This window comes from Vanellus vanellus (assembly GCF_965231255.1).
Source record: "Vanellus vanellus genome assembly, contig: HAP1_SCAFFOLD_1058, whole genome shotgun sequence".
Lineage (NCBI taxonomy): Eukaryota > Metazoa > Chordata > Aves > Charadriiformes > Charadriidae > Vanellus > Vanellus vanellus.
Genome location: NW_028126612.1, coordinates 1 through 20,482, shown reverse-complemented (window position 1 = coordinate 20,482; position 20,482 = coordinate 1). Strand labels below are relative to the sequence as shown.

At 69.4% G+C, this 20,482-nt stretch overlaps 1 protein-coding gene across 2 annotated transcripts; it reads right to left on the bottom strand.

Moving 5' to 3' along the window:
- Nucleotides 1-1,014: 1,014 nt before the first annotated feature.
- Nucleotides 1,015-20,360, bottom strand: LOC309684895 (E3 ubiquitin-protein ligase RNF31-like). Of its 2 annotated transcripts, none has more exons than XM_082500735.1 (21): nt 20,314-20,360; nt 19,561-19,887; nt 18,326-18,481; nt 16,434-16,589; nt 15,804-15,857; nt 15,531-15,582; nt 14,513-14,573; nt 13,946-14,348; nt 13,590-13,844; nt 13,211-13,483; nt 11,625-11,807; nt 9,581-9,790; nt 8,322-8,495; nt 6,549-6,647; nt 6,228-6,317; nt 4,355-4,469; nt 4,129-4,247; nt 3,318-3,431; nt 2,354-2,411; nt 2,148-2,244; nt 1,015-1,301 (listed from the first exon to the last, which is right to left on the bottom strand). In XM_082500735.1, exons 2-21 carry the CDS (start codon nt 19,882-19,884, stop codon nt 1,085-1,087), a joined length of 3,210 nt encoding a protein of 1,069 aa, XP_082356861.1. In that variant the 5' UTR covers nt 19,885-19,887; nt 20,314-20,360; the 3' UTR covers nt 1,015-1,084. The 2 variants fall into 2 exon arrangements, with proteins under 2 accessions (XP_082356861.1, XP_082356862.1); XM_082500736.1 differs by having other exon boundaries at nt 4,355-4,433.
- Between the last annotated feature and the right edge of the window lie 122 nt (nt 20,361-20,482).

The following is a 20,482-nucleotide window of genomic DNA, read 5'->3' as shown; positions in this document are numbered from 1 at the left end:
CCCCTGAGGCCCTCCTCTCCCCAGAGCCCCACCTCCCCTCTTCAAGACTCCGCCTCCTCCCAGAAGCCCCTCCCACTGAGGCCCCTCCTCTCTCAAAGCCCCGCCCCCCATGGCCCCACCTCTTCCCTGAACCCCCTCCCCTCAAAGCCCCGCCTCCTCCCTGAGGCCCCACCCCCTCGAGGCCCCGCCTCCCTCCCTTGAGGCCCCTCCTCTCCCCAGAGCCCCACCTCCCCTCTTCAAGACTCCGCCTCCTCCCAGAAGCCACTCCCACTGAGGCCCACTCTTCTCTCAAAGCCCCACCCCCATGGCCCCACCTCTTCCCTGAGGCCCCTCCCCTCAAAGCCCCGCCTCCTCCCTGAGGCCCCTCCCCCTTAGAGGCACCTCCCCCTTAGAGGCACCTCCCCCTTAGAGGCACCTCCCCCTTAGAGGCACCTCCCCCTTAGAGGCACCTCCCATGAGGCCCTCATCTACCTGGAGCCCCTCCTCCCTCAAAGCCCCGCCCCCTCCTCATGGCCCCAACTCTTCCCTGAACCCCCTCCCCTCAAAGCTCCACCTCCCTGAGGCCCTGCCCTGAGGCCCTCCTCTCCCCAGAGCCCCTCCTCCCTCAAAGCCCCGCCCCCTCCCAGAAGCCCCTCCCACTGAGGCCCTGCCTCCCTCCCCTTGAGGCCCCTCCTCTCCCTGGAGCCCCTCCTCCCTCAAAGCCCCACCCCCTCCCAGAAGCCCCTCCCACCGAGGCCCCGCCTCCCTCCCTTGAGGCCCCTCCTCTCTCTCGCCGGAGCCCCTCCTCCCTCAAAGCCCCACCCCCCCATGGCCCCCCTGAACCCCCTCCCCCAAAGCCCAGCCTCCTCCCTGAGGCCCCGCCTCCCCTCGAGGCCCCACCCCCCTCCCCGAGGCCCCACCTCTCTCCCTTGAAGCCCCACCTCCCTCCCCCCGGGCCCTGCCTCCCCCAGGCCCCGCCCCCCTCCCCTCGAGGCCCCGCCTCCCCGAGGCCCCGCCCCCCAGCACACAGCCACGGGAGGGGCCTTCGCCGTCTTTATTCCTCGGCCGGGGGCGGGGGGGCGTGGCCGCCGCCGCGGGGGCGTGTTCAGGGGCGGGGGGGCGGGGCCAGCGGGGCCTCCCGGGCCAGCAGGCGGCGCAGGCGCTGGGCGTACTGCTGGGGGCTCTCCCGGGCGCCGCGGGGCGGTCTCCCCCCGGGCAGGTGCCGCTCGGCCGCCGCGCACAGCTCGGCCGCGCTGTAGAGCCGCGCCGGGTCCAGGCGGTGCTCGTTGATGAGCCGCACCAGGTACTCCGTGTAGTGCGCCCTGGCGTGCGCGGGCTCCGCTCACACCCCGGCCGGCCCCTCGGGGGCCCAACGCCCCGCAGGGACCCCCAAACACCCCATAGGGACCCCTCAGGGACCCCCCAACGCCCCATAGGGACCCCGCAGGGACCCCCAAACACCCCATAGGGACCCCTCAGGGACCCCCCAACGCCCCATAGGGACCCCTCAGGGACCCCCCAACGCCCCGCAGGGACCCCCAAACACCCCTTAGGGGACCCCGAGCGCCCCACAGGGACCCACAAACACCCCATAGGGACCCCTCAGGGGCCCACAAACACCCCATAGGGACCCCTCAGGGGCCCACAAACACCCCATAGGGACCCCCGAGCGCCCCACGGAGACCCACAAACACCCCATAGGGACCCCTCAGGGACCCCCAAACACCCCATAGGGACCCCTCAGGGGCCCACAAACACCCCATAGGGACCCCCGAGCGCCCCACGGAGACCCACAAACACCCCATAGGGACCCCACAGGGACCCACAAACACCCCATAGGGACCCCTCCGGGGCCCCCCAACGCCCCATAGGGGACCCCGAGCGCCCCACAGGGACCCACAAACACCCCATAGGGACCCCACAGGGACCCCCAAATACCCCATAGGGACCCCTCAGGGACCCACAAACGCCCCATAGGGACCCCCTTAAGGACCAGAGTCACCCCCGAGCGCCCCACAGGGACCCACAAACACCCCCCATGTGCCCCGTAAGGACCCCACATACCCCCCCCATGCCCCACATACCCCCCCAGCGCCCCCCAGCGCCCCCCCAGCAGCCCCCCAGCGCCCCCCCAGCGCCCCCCCAGCGCCCCCCAGCGCCCCGCTCACCGGCAGAGCCCGGCCTGCCCCGGGGGGGTCTCTCTGCCGCAGGGCTCGTCCCGCAGCCCGGCCCCCGTCTCCTTCTGCTCCAGCACCCCGCAGCCCCCTGCGCCCACAGCCTCAGCGCCCGCCCCACACTTGGGGGGCCGCCCCACGCCGGGGGGGCGCGGGGGAGGGGGGAAGGAAGGGGGGAAGGGGGGGAAGGGGCTCCCCACCTCCGGGCACGGGCTCGGCCCCGGCCGGCGGCTCCGTGTCGAAGGGCACTCCGCCTTCCTGGGGGGCACAGCGGGCGCTGCCCCATGGCTGCCCCATAGACACCCACCGTGCCCCATGGCCGCCCCAGAGAGACCCCCACCTGCCCCATGGCTGCCCCATAGAGACCCACCGTGCCCCATAGCTGCCCCATAGAGACCCACCGTGCCCCATGGCCACCCCAGAGAGACCCCCCAGCTGCCCCATGGCCGCCCCATAGAGACCCCCAGCTGCCCTATAGCTGCCCCATAGAGACCCACCGTGCCCCATGGCCGCCCCATAGACACCCACCGTGCCCCATGGCCGCCCCAGAGAGACCCACGGTGCCCCATGGCCACCCCCTGCCCCATAGAGACCCCCAACTGCCCCATAGCCACCCCCTGCCCCATAGAGACCCCCAGCTGCCCCATGGCCGCCCCATAGAGACCCACCGTGCCCCATGGCTGCCCCATAGAGCCCCACGGTGCCCCATGGCCACCCCCTGCCCCATAGAGACCCCCAACTGCCCCATAGCCACTCCCCTGCCCCATAGCCGCCCCATAGAGACCCCCCAACTGCCCCATAGCCACCCCCCTGCCCCATAGAGACCCCCAACTGCCCCATAGTTGCCCCCCTGCCCCATAGCCGCCCCATAGAGACCCCCCAACTGCCCTATAGCCACTCACTCCATAGCCGCCCCCCCGCCCCATAGAGACCCCCAGCTGCCCCATGGCCGCCCCATAGAGACCCACTGTGCCCCATGGCCGCCCCATAGAGACCCCTAGCTGCCCCACAGCCACCCCCCCTGCCCCCCAGCCGCCCCCCCTGCCCCACAGCCGCCCCCCTGCCCCACAGCCACCCCCCCACCCCACAGCCGCCCCATAGCCGCCCCCCAGCCGCCCCCTGCCCCCCAGCCGCCCCCTGCCCCATAGCCGCCCCCCGGCGCACCCGCAGCAGGCGCTGGAGGCGGGGGGGCTCCCAGTCGCGCAGGTAGAAGAGGCAGTCGCGGGGGTGGTGGCCGTGCAGGGCCCCCCGCAGCGCACAGCCCTCCTCGGGGCAGCTCTGCCGCCCACCGTCACCCCACGGCGGCCCCACAGGGGCCCCGCAGGGACCCCCCGCCCCACAGCGCCCCCAGCCCCACAGGGGCCCCCCGCCCCACAGCGCCCCCAGCCCCATAGGGACACCATGGAGACACACTGTGACCCACAGCCGCCCCATAGGGACCTCCCACCCTATAGGGACCCCACAAGGACCCACCCTGCCCCATAGGGACACTCCCTGCCCCACAGAGACCCTCCCCTGCCCCATAGGGACCCCCCGCCCCATAGGGACCCCATAGGCACCCCTCAGCCCCACAGGGACCCCCCACATACCCCATAGGGACCCACTGTGACCCACAGCCGCCCCATAGGGACCCCCCACCCCATAGGGACACCCCCAGCCCCATAGGGACCCACTGTGACCCACAGCCGCCCCATAGGGACCCCATAGGGACACCCCCAGCCCCATAGGGACCCACTGTGACCCACAGCCGCCCCATAGGGACACCCCCAGCCCCATAGAGACCCACTGTGACCCACAGCCGCCCCATAGGAACCCCCCACCCCATAGGCGCCCCACAGGGACACATCCTGCCCCATAGAGACCCCCGAAGGAGCCCCCCCCACCCCCATACGGACCCCCCCGCCGCCCCATAGGGACCCCACCCCGCCCCATAGGGACCCCCCCCCGCCCCATAGCGCCCCCCGGCCCCACTCACGTCCTTGGCGTGGAAGGGGCGGGAGCAGCCGCTGCAGAAGTGGTGTCGGCACTGGGAGCACTGGAAGTGCATACAGCCCCCCCGGGCCAGCGCGTACCACACCCCGCACTGCGGGCACGCTGTGGGGCAGCCGTGGGGCAGCCGTGGGGCCCACAGCCACCCCCCGCCCCCGCCGTGGGGCAGGGACACCCCCCCCACCCCCCCGCACCCGCCGTGGGGCACCCACCGATGCCGTGCTCCCGCAGGAAGGCCGTCAGCCCCACGGGCGCCGCTTGGGGGTCGCGGGCGCTCAGCCAGGCCCCGAACTCGGCGCAGGAGAGGGTGGCGTGCTGGGGGTCCCACTGCCGGGGGGGTCTACGCTGCCCCACGGGGACCCACAGCCGCCCCACGGGGGGACACGCTGCCCCATAGCGACCCACAGCCGCCCCATAGCAACCCACAGCCGCCCCACGGGGGGATGTGCTGCCCCATAGCGACCCACAGCCGCCCCACGGGGGGACGCGCTGCCCCATAGCGACCCACAGCCGCCCCATAGCGACCCACAGCTGCCCCACAGGGGGACGCGCTGCCCCATAGCGACCCACAGCCGCCCCACGGGGGGACGCGCTGCCCCATAGCGACCCACAGTGACCCACAGCCACCCCGTGGGGACCCACGCTGCCCCATAGTGACCCACAGCCGCCCCACGGGGGGATGTGCTGCCCCATAGTGACCCACAGCTGCCCCATGGGGGGATGTGCTGCCCCATAGCGACCCACAGCTGCCCCATAGCGACCCACAGCCGCCCCACAGGGGGATGTGCTGCCCCATAGTGACCCGCGGGACCCACAGCCGCCCCATGGGGGACACGCTGCCCCATAGTGACCCACAGTGACCCACAACCACCCCATGGGGACCCACGCTGCCCCATAGCGACCCACAGCCACCCCATGGGGACACACTGACCCATAGGGACCCACACTGCCCCACAGCAACCCACAACCACCCCATGGGAACCCATGCTGCCCCATAGCGACCCACAGCGACCCACAACCACCCCACGGGGACCCACACTGCCCCATAGCGACCCACAGCCACCCCATGGGGACACACTAACCCATAGGGACCCACACTGCCCCACAGCAACCCACAGCCACCCCGTGGGAACCCATGCTGCCCCATAGCGACCCACAGCGACCCACAGCCACCCCGTGGGGACCCACACTGCCCCATAGGGACCCACACTGCCCCATAGCGACCCACAGCGACCCACAGCCACCCCGTGGGGACACACACTGCCCCATAGCGACCCACAGCGACCCACAACCACCCCACGGGGACCCACACTGCCCCATAGCGACCCACAGCCACCCCATGGGGACACACTGCCCCATAGGGACCCACACTGCCCCACAGCGACCCACAACCACCCCATGGGAACCCATGCTGCCCCATAGCGACCCACAGCGACCCACAACCACCCCGTGGGGACCCACACTGCCCCATAGGGACCCACACTGCCCCATAGCGACCCACAGGACCCACAGCCACCCCGTGGGGACACACACTGCCCCATAGCGACCCACAGCGACCCACAGCCACCCCATGGGAACCCATGCTGCCCCATAGCGACCCACAGCGACCCACAACCACCCCACGGGGACCCACACTGCCCCATAGGGACCCACACTGCCCCATAGCGACCCACAGGACCCACAACCACCCCATGGGGACCCACGCTGCCCCATAGCGACCCACAGCCACCCCGTGGGGACACACACTGCCCCATAGGGACCCACACTGCCCCATAGCGACCCACAGGACCCACAGCCACCCTGTGGGGACACACACTGCCCCATAGCGACCCACAGCCACCCCGTGGGGACACACACTGCCCCATAGGGACCCACACTGCCCCACAGCGACCCACAGCCACCCCGTGGGGACACACACTGCCCCATAGCGACCCACAGCGACCCACAACCACCCCACGGGGACCCACACTGCCCCACACTGCCCCACGCCCCCCCCCCAGGGGGACACCCGCGCCCGCAGGGACTTGCGCTGCCCCACACTTCCCAGCCCCACGGAGCCCCCCCGCCCCACGTCTCCCCACAGACCGGGCGCTGGCAGCGGGGGCAGAAGCGCTGTTGGCACTGGGGGCACTGGGCCGGGCCCTGTTCCGCCTCGAAGATGAACCCGAAGGAGCACTTGGGGGGCAGAGAGAGGTGGGGGTCAGCCCCACGGCGCCCCGCTGTCACCCCAGCCCCACAGAGAGCCCCCCAATCCCTCCCCCCGCCCCATAGGGCCCCCCAGACACCCCATAGAGCCCCACACCCCCCCTGCCCCACACCCCCCTGCCCCACACCCCCCCCTGCCCCACACCCCCCCTGCCCCACACCCCCTGCCCCACACCCCCCTGCCCCACACCCGCCCCACACCTGGATGCACCAGAGGAATTTGGGGTCCCGCATCAGCTCCAGCTCCGTCAGCTTCTGGGTGAAGAGCTGATAGGTGGCGGCGTCCAAACACTGCCGCAGCTGCGGGGGGGGGGGGGGGGTGAGGAATGGGGGGCAGAACCCCCAAACCCCCCCCCGGGACCCCCCCCGGGACCCCCAACTCCCCCCCGGGACCCCCAACTCCCCCCCGGGACCCCCAAACCCCCCCGGGACCCCCAACTCCCCCCCCCGGGGCCCCGAGAGGCTCAGGGTGGGCAGTGACAGTCGGGGACCGCAACTGAGGGGGAACTTGTGGGGCTCAGAGCCCCCCGATGTGATCACTGGGGGGTCACAGCCCCCCCCCCCCATAGGGCCACTTGTGGGTCACAGCCCCCCATGTGATCACTTGTGGGTCACACCCCCTATGTAGTCACTTGTGGGCCTGTTCCCCCCCCCCCCCCCCCAGGGCCACTTGTGGGTCACAGCCCCCAATGTGATCACTTGTGGGTCCCCCCCCATGTGATCACTTATGGGTCCCCCCAATGTGGTCACTTGTGGGTCACAGCCCCCATGGCAGCACTTGTGGGTCACACCTGCCCCCCATGTGACCACTTGTGGGTCGTTGTCCCCCGTGACCACTTGTGGGTCCCCCCCATGGCCACTTGTGGGTCCCCCCCCATGTGATCACTTATGGGTCCCCCCAATGTGGTCACTTGTGGGTCACAGCCCCCATGGCAGCACTTGTGGGTCACACCTGCCCCCCATGTGACCACTTGTGGGTCGTTGTCCCCCGTGACCACTTGTGGGTCCCCCCCATGGCCACTTGTGGGTCCCCCCCATGGCAGCAGTTGTGGGTCACAGCCCCCCCCGTGACCACTTGTGGGTCCCCCCCCATGTGGTCACTTGTGGGTCAGACCTTCCCCCCCTGTGACCACTTGTGGGTTCCCCCCATGGCAGCACTTATGGGTCCCAGCCCCCCATGGCAGCACTTGTGGGTTGTCCCCCCCATGTGATCACTTGTGGGTCCCAGCCCCCCATGGCAGCACTTGTGGGTTGTCCCCCCCATGTGACCACTTGTGGGTCCCCCCATGGCAGCACTTGTGGGTCCCCCCTCATGTGGTCACTTGTAGGTCAGACCTTCCCCCCCCATGGCAGCACTTGTGGGTCATTGTCCCCCCCATGTGCCCACTTGTGGGTCCCCCCATGGCAGCACTTATGGGTCCCAGCCCCCCATGGCAGCACTTATGGGTCCCAGCCCCCCCCATGTGGCCACTTATGGGTCCCAGCCCCCCCTGTGACCACTTGTGGGTCCCCCCCATGTGACCACTTGTGGGTCAGACCTTCCCCCCCTGTGACCACTTGTGGGTCCCCCCCATGGCAGCACTTGTGGGTCATTGTCCCCCCCATGTGCCCACTTGTGGGTCCCCCCATGGCAGCACTTATGGGTCACAGCCCCCCACGTGACCACTTGTGGGTCCCCCCCATGTGACCACTTGTGGGTCAGACCTTCCCCCCCTGTGACCACTTGTGGGTCCCCCCCATGGCAGCACTTGTGGGTCCCAGCCCCCCATGGCAGCACTTATGGGTCCCAGCCCCCCATGTGACCACTTGTGGGTCCCAGCCCCCCATGGCAGCACTTATGGGTCCCAGCCCCCCCCGTGGCCACTTGTGGGTCACAGCCCCCCACGTGACCACTTGTGGGTCCCAGCCCCCCATGGCCACTTATGGGTCCCAGCCCCCCATGGCAGCACTCGTGGGTCCCCCCCTGGGCCCCACCTGCGCGTCGAGGGTGGAGAAGTAGCAGAGGCGCTGTTGGTCGTCGCGCAGGTCGGGGCGGGCGCAGGAGGGGCAGACGAGCGCTCCCACCGCCCTCTCGCGCACCGCGATGGTGAAGTGCCGCCGGAAGCACTCGGGGCACAGCGCACACTCGCAGCCCGTCAGCCACTGCGCCTGCGGGGCAGCAGGGTCCCACTGCGCCCCACTGCGCCCCATAGCTGCCCCACTGCGCCCCATGGCTGCCCCACTGCGCCCCATGGCTGCCTCACGGCGCCCCACTGCCGGAAGCACTCGGGGCACAGCGCACACTCGCAGGCCGTCAGCCACTGCGCCTGCGGGGCAGGAGGGTCCACTGGGCCCCAATGCGCCCCATAGCTGCCCCATGGCGCCCCATGGCTGCCCCACTGCGCCCCACTGCGCCCCACTGCGCCCCACTGTGCCCCACTGCCGGAAGCACTCGGGGCACAGCGCACACTCGCAGCCCGTCAGCCACTGCGCCTGCGGGGCAGGAGGGTCCCACTGCGCCCCATGGCTGCCCCATGGCTGCCCCACTGCGCCCCATGGCTGCCCCACTGCGCCCCATGGCTGCCCCACTGTGCCCCATGGCTGCCCCACTGCACCTGCGGGGCAGCAGGCTCCACCGGGCCCCACTGCGCCCCATAGCTGCCCCACTGCGCCCCATGGCTGCCCCATGGCGCCCCATGGCTGCCCCACCGCGCCCCATGGCTGCCCCACTGTGCCCCACAGCAGCCCCACACCCCACTGACCCCCCACGACCCCCACTGTCCCCCAGAACCTCCCAGTCGTCCCCCCCCATGTCCCCATTACCCCTCCCAGTCCCTCCCAGTGCCCTCCAGTGCCCTCCAAGTCCCTCCCAGTCCCCCCATTACCCTCCCAGTCCCTCCCAGTCCCCCCATTACCCCTCCCAGTCCCCCCAGTCCCCTCCCAGTCCCTCCCAGTCCCCCCCATTACCCCTCCCAGTCCCCCCCCCAGTCCCCCCATTACCCCTCCCAGTCCCTCCCAGTCCCCCCATTACCCCTCCCAGTCCCTCCCAATCCCCCCCAGTCCCCCCCAATCCCTCCCAGTCCCTCCCAATCCCCCCCAATCCCTCCCAGTCCCCCCCATTACCCCTCCCAGTCCCTCCCAGTCCCCCCATTACCCCTCCCAGTTCCCCCCCCAGTCCCTCCCAGTCCCCCCCATTACCCCTCCCACTCCCCCCCACTCCCTCCCAGTGCCCCCCAGTGCCCCCAGTGCCCCACCTGGTGCCGGGGCAGGGCCCCCCCGCAGACGGCGCACTCGCAGCGCAGACGCCGGCGCAGCGCGGCGCGGTCGGGGCAGCGCCCCACGGCCTCCACCAGTTCGGCCACTCCCCGCGGGCCCAGGGCCAGCTCCCGCCCCAGGCTGGCCACCAGCGCCGCCCGGCCCCAGCTGGCCAAGCCCAGCGTGGCCAGTGCCCGCCGCACCACCGCCTGCCGGCCAGCGCCGCCCCGTCCGTTACGGGTCACCAGTCGCCCCCAACCCAGACCAGTGACCCCCACCCCAAACCAGTAACCTTAAACCCCATCCCAGTGACCCAGACCACAAACCAGTGACCCTAAATCCCATCCCAATAACCCTAAATCCCAAACCAGTGACCCAAACCCCAAACCAGTAACCCTAAACCCCAAACCAGTGACCCAGACCACAAACCAGTGACCCCGAGCCCTCCCCCAGTGACCCCCACCCCAAACCAGTAACCCTAAACCCCAAACCAGTGACCCAGACCCCATCCCAGTGACCCAAACCCCAAACCAGTGACCCCGAGCCCTCCCCCAGTGACCCCCACCCCAAACCAGTAACCTTAAACCCCAAACCAGTAACCCTAAACCCCATCCCAGTGACCCTAAACCCCAAACCAGTAACCCAGACCCCAAACCAGTAACCCTAAACCCCATCCCAGTGACCCCAAGCCCTCCCCCAGTGACCCCCACCCCAAACCAGTAACCCTAAATCCCATCCCAGTGACCCTAAACCCCATCCCAGTGACCCAAACCCCATCCCAGTGACCCAGACCACAAACCAGTGACCCAAACCCCAAACCAGTAACCCTAAACCCCAAACCAGTGACCCAAACCCCAAACCAGTAACCCTAAACCCCATCCCAGTAACCCTAAACCCTCCCCCAGTAACTCCAAACCTGAAACCAGTAATCCTAAACCTCCTCCCAGTAACCCCAAACGCCCTCCCAGTATAACCCAGTCCCCCCCAGTGTCCTCCTCGACCCCTCCTGGTCCCCTCCAATCACTCCCAGTCCCCCCCAGTGCCTCCCAGTATAGACCAGTGCCCCCCAGACTCCTCCAGTCCCTCCCAGTATATCCCAGTGCCCCCCAGTCCCTCCCAGTGCCCCCCAGTATAGCCCAGCACTCCCCAGTCCCCCCAGTGCCCTCCAGTCCCTCCCACTCCTTCCCAGTGCCCTCCCAGTATATCCCAGTGCCTCCCAGTCCCCTCCCAGTGCCTCCCAGTCCCTCCCAGTGCCCTCCCACTCCCTCCCAGTGCCCTCCCAGTCCCCTCCCAGTATATCCCAGTGCCTCCCAGTCCCCTCCCAGTGCCTCCCAGTCCCTCCCAGTGCCCTCCCAGTCCCTCCCAGTCTATCCCAGTCCCCTCCCAGTATATCCCAGTGCCTCCCAGTCCCCTCCCAATGCCTCCCACTCCCTCCCAGTCCCCTCCCAGTATATCCCAGTGCCTCCCAGTCCCCTCCCAGTGCCTCCCACTCCCTCCCAGTGCCCTCCCAGTCCCCTCCCAGTATATCCCAGTGCCTCCCAGTCCCCCCCAGTCCCCTCCCACTCCCTCCCAGTGCCCTCCCACTCCCTCCCAGCCTCCCCCGCCCCTCCCACTCCCTCCCAGTCCCCTCCCAGTATATCCCAGTGCCCTCCAGTCCCCTCCCAGCCCCTCCCACTCCCTCCCAGCCCCTCCCCAGTCCCTCCCAGCCCCCCCCGCCCCTCCCAGTCCCCTCCCACTCCCTCCCAGTCCCCTCCCAGTCCCTCCCAGTGCCCCCCAGTCCCTCCCAGTATATCCCAGTGCCCCCCAGTCCCCTCCCAGCCCCCCCCCAGTCCCTCCCAGCGCCCCCCAGTCCCTCCCAGTCCCCTCCCAGTGCCTCCCACTCCCTCCCACTCCCTCCCAGTATATCCCAGTGCCCTCCCAGTCCCCCCCAGCCCCCCCCACTCCCTCCCAGTCCCCCCCCAGCCCCCCCAGTCCCCTCCCAGCCCCTCCCACTCCCCTCCCAGTCCCCCCCCAGTCCCCCCCAGTGCCCCCAGTGCCCCCCACCTGCTGGTCGGGGCAGTGGAAGTCGAGGGGGGGCTGCGGGTGCTGCCAGAGCCGGGGGTGGAAGGGCTGCAGCCGCCGCCGCTGGAGGTCGCCCACTGCCCCCCACACGTCCCCCCCGTTCTGGTACAGCGCCGCCGCCGCCGCCGCCCGCTCCCCGAAGCCCAGTGCCGCCAGCGCCCGCAGCTGCGCACCAGTACGGACCAGTAAGGGCCCCAGTGCCTCCCGGTGAAACCAGTACGGCCCAGGGCGCCCCTCTCCCCCGGGCCCTTGGCCCCGCCCCCGAGCCCTTGAGCTCCGCCCCGGCCCTGCAGCCCCGCCCCCGAGCCGTCTAGCCAATCCCCACTTCCTCCTTAACTTTAGCCCCGCCCCTGCGTGCTTAGCCCCGCCCCCGCGAAGCTCCACCTCCCCAGAGAGCACATGCCCCGAGGAGCCCCGCCCACCCCCCTGTGGCTCCACCCCGTCTGTGCCAAGCCCCGCCCACACGCCCCCCAGGAACACTATTGGATGCCCCTGGTCCCGCCCCCAGCCATGAGCATGCACTAAGCTCCACCCCCACGCTAAGCCACACCCCCCGCTGTCACGAGCGGCCCTGCGGGAACACGGGACTGGCCCCAAAGCCCCGCCCCCCGCCCCATGGCCACGCCCACAAAGCCCCCACACTCTTTAATTCCAGATCACTCTAAGCCACGCCCCCGCGCTAGGCCACGCCCCCACCCGGCAGCATGCATCCCCTTCAGAGACTCCCCTCCCGCCCCGTAGCCCCGCCCCCAGCCCTATAACCACGCCCACCCACCACACTTCTCCCCACACCTTAAGCTCCACCCCCACGTCCAGCCCCGCCCCCACACTCTAAACCACACCCACGCGCTAAGCCCCGCCCCCAACACACTGCCCTGCATGGAACAAGAGGCTGCTCCCTCCCTCCCCGTAGCCCCGCCCCCAGCCCTATAACCACGCCCACCCACCAAAGCCCCTCCCTGCACCTTAAGCTCCACCCCTACATCCAGCCCCGCCCCCGGCTCTAAACCACACCCACGCAATAAGCCCCGCCCCCAACACACTGCCCTGCATGGAACAAGGGGCTGCTCCCTCCCTCCCCGTAGCCCCGCCCACATCCCCACAGCCACGCCCACCCACCAAAGCCCCCATGGCTTAAGCCACGCCCCCCCGATAGGCCACGCCCCCAACCTGCAGCATGCTTCCCCTTTGGGGACACCCCCCCATAGCCCCGCCCCCAGCCCTATAACCACGCCCACCCACCAAAGCCCCTCCCCGCACCTTAAGCTCCACCCCTACGTCCAGCCCCGCCCCCACACTCTAAACCACACCCACGCGCTAAGCCCCGCCCCCAACACACTGCCCTGCATGGAACAAGGGGCTGCTCCCTCCCTCCCTCCCTCCCCGTAGCCCCGCCCCCAGCCCTATAACCACGCCCACCCACCAAAGCCCCTCCCCACCCCAAGCACCACCCCCCATCCAGCCACGGCCCCCCGGCCCCTAAGCCACGCCCTCCCCACAGGGCCAACCCCCGGCCCCGCCCCGCCAGGCCCCGCCCCCCCGGCCCCGCCCCGCCAAGCCCCGCCTACCTGCCTCCGCCGGGCGCCCAGGCAGGCCTGCAGGGCGCGCTGGGGGTGGCCGTGGGCGCGGGCCCAGGCGCGGGCGGCCTCGCGCAGGGAGAGGGCCCCCAGCGGCCCCCCGGGCTCGGCCGCCCCCCGCCGCGTGGCCGCCCCCGCCAGCGCCCCCAGCGCCGCCCCCAGCCCCGCCCGCGCCCGCCCCACCGCCGCCCCCGCCCCCGCGGCCCCCTGCGCCCGCGCCGCCGTCACCACCGCCTCCGCCGGCACCCCCTGCGCCTCCGCCGCCTGCGGGGACGGCCACGGGGGGGTCAGGGGGGGCGCCCACACCCCCCGGGGACACCCCCCCCCCCCCTCCCCCTTTGGGGCCCCCCCGGGACGCGGCAGGTCTCACCCTGACGATGGCCACCATGCGCCGCCCCTCCTCCCGCAGCCGCTCCTGGCGCCGCCGCTCCGCCTGCGCGGGGGGAGACCCCCGGGGGGCCCCCCCGGCCCCCGCCGGCCGCGAGGTCAGCGATGGTGTCAGCGATGGTGTCAGCGATGATGTCAGCGATGACGTCAGCGGCGGCACCGCGCCGGGGAGGTGACAGACGTCACAGAGCCGCCCCGAACCTTCGTTGCGGTACGTGCAGTGGGGGCACTGCCACCCCTGGGGGGGGGGGGACGACACATCAGGGTCTGCCCCACACTTGGGGGTCCGCCCCACGCTTGGGGGTCTGCCCCACACTTGGGGGTCGCCCCCAGACTGACCTGTGGGGCGGGGGGGGGCCGCCGGGCGAGGCGGGGGCGCTCGCAGACCCCACAGAGGACGCTGGGGCCGGCGTTGAGGAAGGTGCAGGAGGCGCAGGCCCAACCGCCCCCGTCGCTGCCGCCGGGGGGCTGCCCCATAGCGCCGGGGGGCTGCCCCATAGCGCCGGGGGGCTGCCCCACGGAGGTGGGGGGCTGCCCCATAGCGCCAGGGGGCTGCCCCACGGAGGTGGGGGGCTGCCCCGTGGAGGTGGGGGGCTGCCCCGTGGAGGCGGGGGGCTGCCCCATAGATGCAGGGGGCTGCCCCATAGATGCAGGGGGCTGCCCCATAGCGCCGTGGGGCTGCCCCATAGATGTGTGGGGCAGCCCCAGGCCGGTGCTGTGTGGCCACGGGGGGAGAGAGGAGCTGTGGGGGGGGAAGAGAGGGGTGAGAGACCCTATAGAGCCCCACACCCCCCCCCCAGAAGGCCCTATGGGGCGGCTATAGGGGATGGGGGGGGTATGGGGGCCCTATAGGGGGGACGGGGGGGGGAGGGGGTCTATAGGGGATCGGGGGGCGCTATAGGTTACCTGGGGTCCCCCCGGGGGGGGCTGAGCGGGCGCAGGGAGGGGCCGTCGGGGGGGGTCCCGCCTGGGGGGGGGGCACATATAGGGCCCTCAGCACCTATAGGGCACCTACAGCCCCCCGGGAACAGCCCCGGGGCCTATAGGCACCCCCAACCCCCCCCGAGCCCCCCCGCCCCCTATAGGGCCCTCGTACAGCCCCGATAGAGCCCCACCCGCACCCACAGAACCACTGCTCGCCCCTATAGAGGCCCCGGAGCCCCTATAGACCCCCCCCCGCCCCATAGAACCCCTCCTACAGAATCCACAGAATCACCTACAGCCCCCCCAGACCCTATAAAGCCCCTATAGCCCCCCCAGACCCTATAGAGCCCCCATAGCCCCCCCAGGCCCTATAGAGTCCCTATAGAGCCCTTATAGACCCCCACGCACCCTATAGAGGCCCAATAACCCCTCTACGCCCTATAGAGTCCCTATAGACACCTCCCCAGGCCCTACAGAGCCCCCATAGCCCCCCCAGGCCCTATACAGTCCCTATAGACACTGCCCCAGACCCTATAGAGCCCCTATGGACTCCCCAGATCTTATAAACACCCCATAGCCCCCCATGACCCTATAGAGCCTCTATAGGCCCCCCCGACCCTATAGCTCCCCCATAGCCCCCCCAGACCCTATAGCCACCCCACACCCCCCCCCAGGCACTATAGACCCCCCACAGCCCCCCCCAGACCCTATGGAGCCCCCATAGCCCCCCCCCGACCCTATGGAGCCCCTATAGCCCCCCCCAGACCCTATGGAGCCCCTATAGACCCCCCCGATAGCCCCCCCCCGCCCCTATGGAGCCCCTATAGACCCCCCATAGCCCCCCCCAGACCCTATGGAGCCCCTATAGACCCCCCCATAGCCCCCCCCAGACCCTATGGAGCCCCTATAGACCCCCCCATAGCCCCCCCCCGCCCCTATAGATCCCCCATAGCCCCCCCCAGACCCTATAGAGCCCCCATAGCCCCCCATAGCCCCGTACCTGCGGGGCCGTCCCCGTCCCGTATTGGCACTGAGTCGGGCACCAGCAGCCCCTGGGGGGGGGGGGGGGGGGGGAGCACCCAGTTCGCACCAGTATAGACCAGTATGAACCAGTATGGAGCAGCGACCGCCCCGCCGAGCCCTGCCCGTCCCCCCAATGCATCCCAACCTCCCCCCAGTATAGCTCTGTGCTCCCCCCAGTCCCTCCCAGTATAGCCCCCTCCCCCTCCCAGTCCCTCCCAGTCCCTCCCAGTCCCTCCCAGTCCCCGCTCACCTCGCCCCCCCCCGCCAGGATGTCAGTGAAGAACTGGGGGTTCGGGTGCTGGTTCTGGGGGGGGAACAGCGTCAGGGTGGACCAGTATGGACCAGTATAAACCAGTACAGCCCAGTGCCACCCCCGGTGGCCCTCCCAGCACACCAGTTTATCCCAGTGGCCTCCCCAGTCCTTCCCAGTGCCCCCCACTCCCTCTCAGTGCCCTTCCCAATACCCCTCCCAGTTCCTCCCAGTGACCCCCAGCTTGTCCCAGTGCCCCTCACTCCCTCCCAGTGCCCCCCACTCCCTCCCAGTCCCTCCCAACACCCTTCCCAGTCCCTCCCAGTTTGTTCCAGTGTCCCCCAGTCCTTCCCAGTGCCCCTCCCAGTGCCCCCCAGTTTGTCCCAGTGCCCCCCAGTCCTTGCCAGTGCCCCTCCCAGTCCCTCCCAGTGCCCCCCAGTTTGTCCCAGTGCCCCCCAGTCCCTCCCAGTGACCTTCCCAGTCCTTCCCAGTGCCCCCCACTCCCTCTCAGTCCCTCCCAACACCCCTCCCAGTCCCTCCCAGTGCCCCTCAGTCCCTCCCAGTGACCTTCCCAGTCCTTCCCAGTGCCTCCCAGTCCCTCCCAGTGCCCCCCAGTGCCCCCGCGCTCACGGCCAGCAGCAGGTCGAGCTCTGCGCGCAGCAGCAGGACGTCGGCGGTGACGGCGGCCACGCGGGGGCCGTGGGGCGCCCCCTCCCCCGGGGGGAAGCTCAGCCCCTCCCCCGTCTCCTCCGTGTACCCCAACAGCCGCAGCACCCCCCGGCCCCCCTGCGGGGATATGGGGGGGCTGCAGGGGGGGTATGGGGGGGCCCTACGGGGGGATATTGGGGTGCTACGGGGGGTACTGGGGCTCCATAGGGGGATTTGGGGCTCTATAGGGGGATTTGGGGGTTCTATAGGGGGATTGGGGGCACCCAGAGGGATTTTGGGGTTCTATAGGGGCATATTGGGGCTCTATAGGGGGATTTGGGGGTTCTATGGGGGGATTTGGGGGTTCTATGGGGGGATTTTGGGGCACCCAGAGGGGCTTTCGGGTTCTACAGGGGGATTTTGGGGCTCTACAAGGCAATTTGGGCGTTCTATAGGGGGATTTGGGGGTTCTATAAGGCGATTTTGGGGCTCTATAGGGGGATTTTAGGGCACCCAGAGAGACTTTGGGGTTCTATAGGTGGATTTTGGGGCTCTATAGGGGGATTTTGGGGCTCTATAGGGGGATTTTGGGGTTCTATAGGGGGATTTTGGGGGCACTCAGAGGGGCTTTGGGGCTCTATAGGGGGATATTTGGGCTCTATAGGCGGATTTGGGGGTTCTGTAGGGGGATTTTGGGGCACCCAGAGGGGCTTTGGGGTTCTATAGGGGAATTTTGGGGCTCTATAGGGGGATTTGGGGGTTCTGTAGGGGGATTTTGGGGCACCCAGAGGGGCTTTGGGGTTCTACAGGGGGATTTTGGGGCTCTACAGGGCAATTTGGGCGTTCTATAGGGGGATTTTGGGGGCACCCAGAGGGGCTTTGGGGTTCTATGGGGGGATATTGGGGCTCCATAGGGGGATTTTGGGGCACCCAGAGGGGCTTTGGAGCTCTATAGGGGCATATTGGGGCTCGATAGGGGGATTTGGGCGTTCTATGGGGTAATTTTGGGGCTCTATAGAGAGATTTGGGGCTCTATAGGGGAATTTTGGGGCTCTATAGAGAGATTTGGGCGTTCTATGGGGAGATTTTGGGCCTCTATAGAGAGATTTGGGGCTCTATAGGGGAATTTTGGGGCTTCTATGTGGAATTTTGGGCCTCTATAGAGAGATTTCGGCGTTCTATGGGGGGATTTGGGGCTCTACAGAGAGATTTGGGCGTTCTATGGGGGAATTTTGGGCCTCTATAGAGAGATTTGGGGGTTCTATAGAGGGATTTTGGGGCTCTACAGAGAGATTTGGGCGTTCTATGGGGGGATTTGAGGCTCTACAGGGGGATTTGGGGTTCTATAGGGGGATTTTGGGGCACCCAGAGGGGCTTTGGGGGTTCTATAGGGGGATTCTGTGGCTCTACAGGGGGATTTTGGGGTTCTATAGGGGGATTTTGGGGCTCTATAGGTGGATTTGGGGGTTCTATAGGGGAATTTTAGGCTTCTATAGAGAGATTTGGGCGTTCTATGGGGGATTTTGGGGCTCTATAGAGAGATTTGGGCGTTCTATGGGGGAATTTTGGGGCTCTATAGAGAGATTTGGGGGCTCTATAGGGGAATTTTGGGGCTCTATAGGGGGATTTTGGGGCTCTATAGGGGGATTTTGGGGCTCTATGGGGGGATTTGGGGCTCTATAGAGAGATTTGGGCGTTCTACGGGGAATTTTGGGCCTCTACAGAGAGATTTGGGCGTTCTACGGGGCCTTTGGGGCGCCCTGGGAGGGACGCCCCCCCGAGGCCATTTCAGGGGGCGCCGGGGGGGGGGGCGCCGGGGGGGGGCCGCGGGGGCCGCGGGCGAGCCGTGGGGCGCGGGGGCGGTTTGGGGGTACCTGCAGGGCGCCCACGGTGCTGCGGAAGACGGGGTTGCCGAAGCGCACGCGCGCCAGTGCCGGGGGTCGGGGCTGCAGCAGGTTGCGGCCGTACTTCTCCAGGATGCTCAGCGCCGTCCGCAGCCCCCCCAGACCCCGCGGGGGCCCCCCCTGCGCCTGCGGGAGGGGGAAACGGGGGGGGGGGGGCGCCCCCCAGACTCCCCACTCACTGAGCCCCAAAATACCCCACGCCCCTCCCCTCCCCCAGAGTCCTCATGGGGTCCCCACCAATCGCCCCAAAGTCACACCCCAAATCCTACATTCCCCCCCCCGTACCCCAAAGTGACCCCCCCCGGCCCCTAAATCACCCCCCCCCCCCGTACCCCAAAGTGACCCCCCCGGCCCCTAAATCACACACACCCCCCCGTACCCCAAAAATCACTCCTTTGCCATCTCCAACCCCTAAACTACCCCATTATACCCCAAAATCACACCCCTAAACCACCCCGGCGCCCCCCCCAAATCCCCCCTGCCCCCCCAAATCCCCCCCCCAGACCCCTAAATCCACCCACCGCCCCCCAAATCCCCCTGTGCCCCCCCAAATCAACCTCTGCTCCCCCAAATCCCCCCATTTCCCCCTCCCAGACCCCCAAATCCCCCTGTGCCCCCCCTAAATCCCCCTGTGCCCCCCCAAATCAACCTCTGCTCCCCCAAATCCCCCCTTCTCACCCCCCAGACCCCTAAATCCACCCGCTGCCCCCCTAAATCCCCCTGTGCCCCCCAAATCAACCTCTGCTCCCCCAAATCCCCCCATTTCCCCCCCAGACCCCCAAATCCCCCTGTGCCCCCCCAAATCAACCTCTGCTCCCCGAAATCCCCCCATTTCCCCCCCAGACCCCTAAATCCCCCCTCCCAGACCCCCAAATCCCCCTGTGCCCCCCCAAATCCCCCTGTGCCCCCTAAATCCCCCTGTGCCCCCCAAATCCCCCTGTGCCCCCCCAAATCAACCTCTGCTCCCCCATTTCCCCCCATTTCCCCCCCCAGACCCCCAAATCCCCCTGTGCCCCCCCCAAATCCCCCTGTGCCTCCCCAAATCCCCCTCTGCTCCCCCAAATCCCCCCATTTCCCCCTCCCAGACCCCCAAATCCCCCTGTGCCCCCCCAAATCAACCTCTGCTCCCCCAAATCCCCCCTTCTCACCCCTCCTCCTCCTCCCAGCCCCCCCTCCCCCCAATTTTGGGGTGCCCCCCCCCGTACCAGCCGCAGGTTGTCCCGCAGCAGCCGGACCCCATCCAGGTGCCGGCACTTGGCCGGGGGGGGCAGGGGGACCCCCAAAATGGGGTTCAACTCGGCCGGCATCGCCTCCCCGGGGTCCCGCATCAGCGCCGCCTCCAGCGCCGCCCGCAGCACCCCCAGATCGAGCGGGGGGGACCCCTCAGGCTCTTGGGGTGACCCCCCCGGCCCGGGGGGCGCCCCCTCGGAGGACCCCACGAGATCGGGGGACCCCTCAGGTTCTTGGGGTGACCCCTGGGCCCCCCCCTCCGCCGGCACAGGGGCGCGGGGCTCGGCCTCTTCCGCCATCGCCTGAAAGTGGGGCAAAAAGTGGGGGTTTTGGGGGGGGTTAATGAGGGTAACGAGGCATTAGCGGCGCTAATTGGGGGGGGGGGCGGGGGGGGACACCCCTCTGCCCCCCCCAACCCCCCCCCGGGGGGTCCCCATCACCCCCCCACGGGGGTTCTGTCCCCCCCCCCCCAAAGTCCCTGATGGGGTTTTTCTGTCAGAAAAGGGTCTCAATAAGGGGGGGGGGCACTGGGGGGGGGGGGGGGGGTCCCGGGTCCCCCGCGGGGGGATTTCCAGTCAGGAAACGCTCCGTGTGAGGAGGGCGGCGCCCCGAGCGGCTGTGTGAGGGCCCGGCGGTACCAGGGGGAACTCGGGGAGCCCCGAGCCGCACGGCGGGGGTGCGTGCCGGGGTCCGGAGGGAGAGAAGGGCACCGGGGAGCCCCGGCCTACCTCAGGGGCCGGGGGCGGGCTGAGGCGGCGGCGGCAGCGACCGCCCCGGCAGCGACCGCCCCGACCGGCGGCGCCTTCAAAATGGCGGCGGCGGCGGAAGAAGGTGGTGGCTTCCCCGCCTGCCTGCCTGACGTCACGCCCCGCCTCGGCCACGCCCACGCGCGGGCTG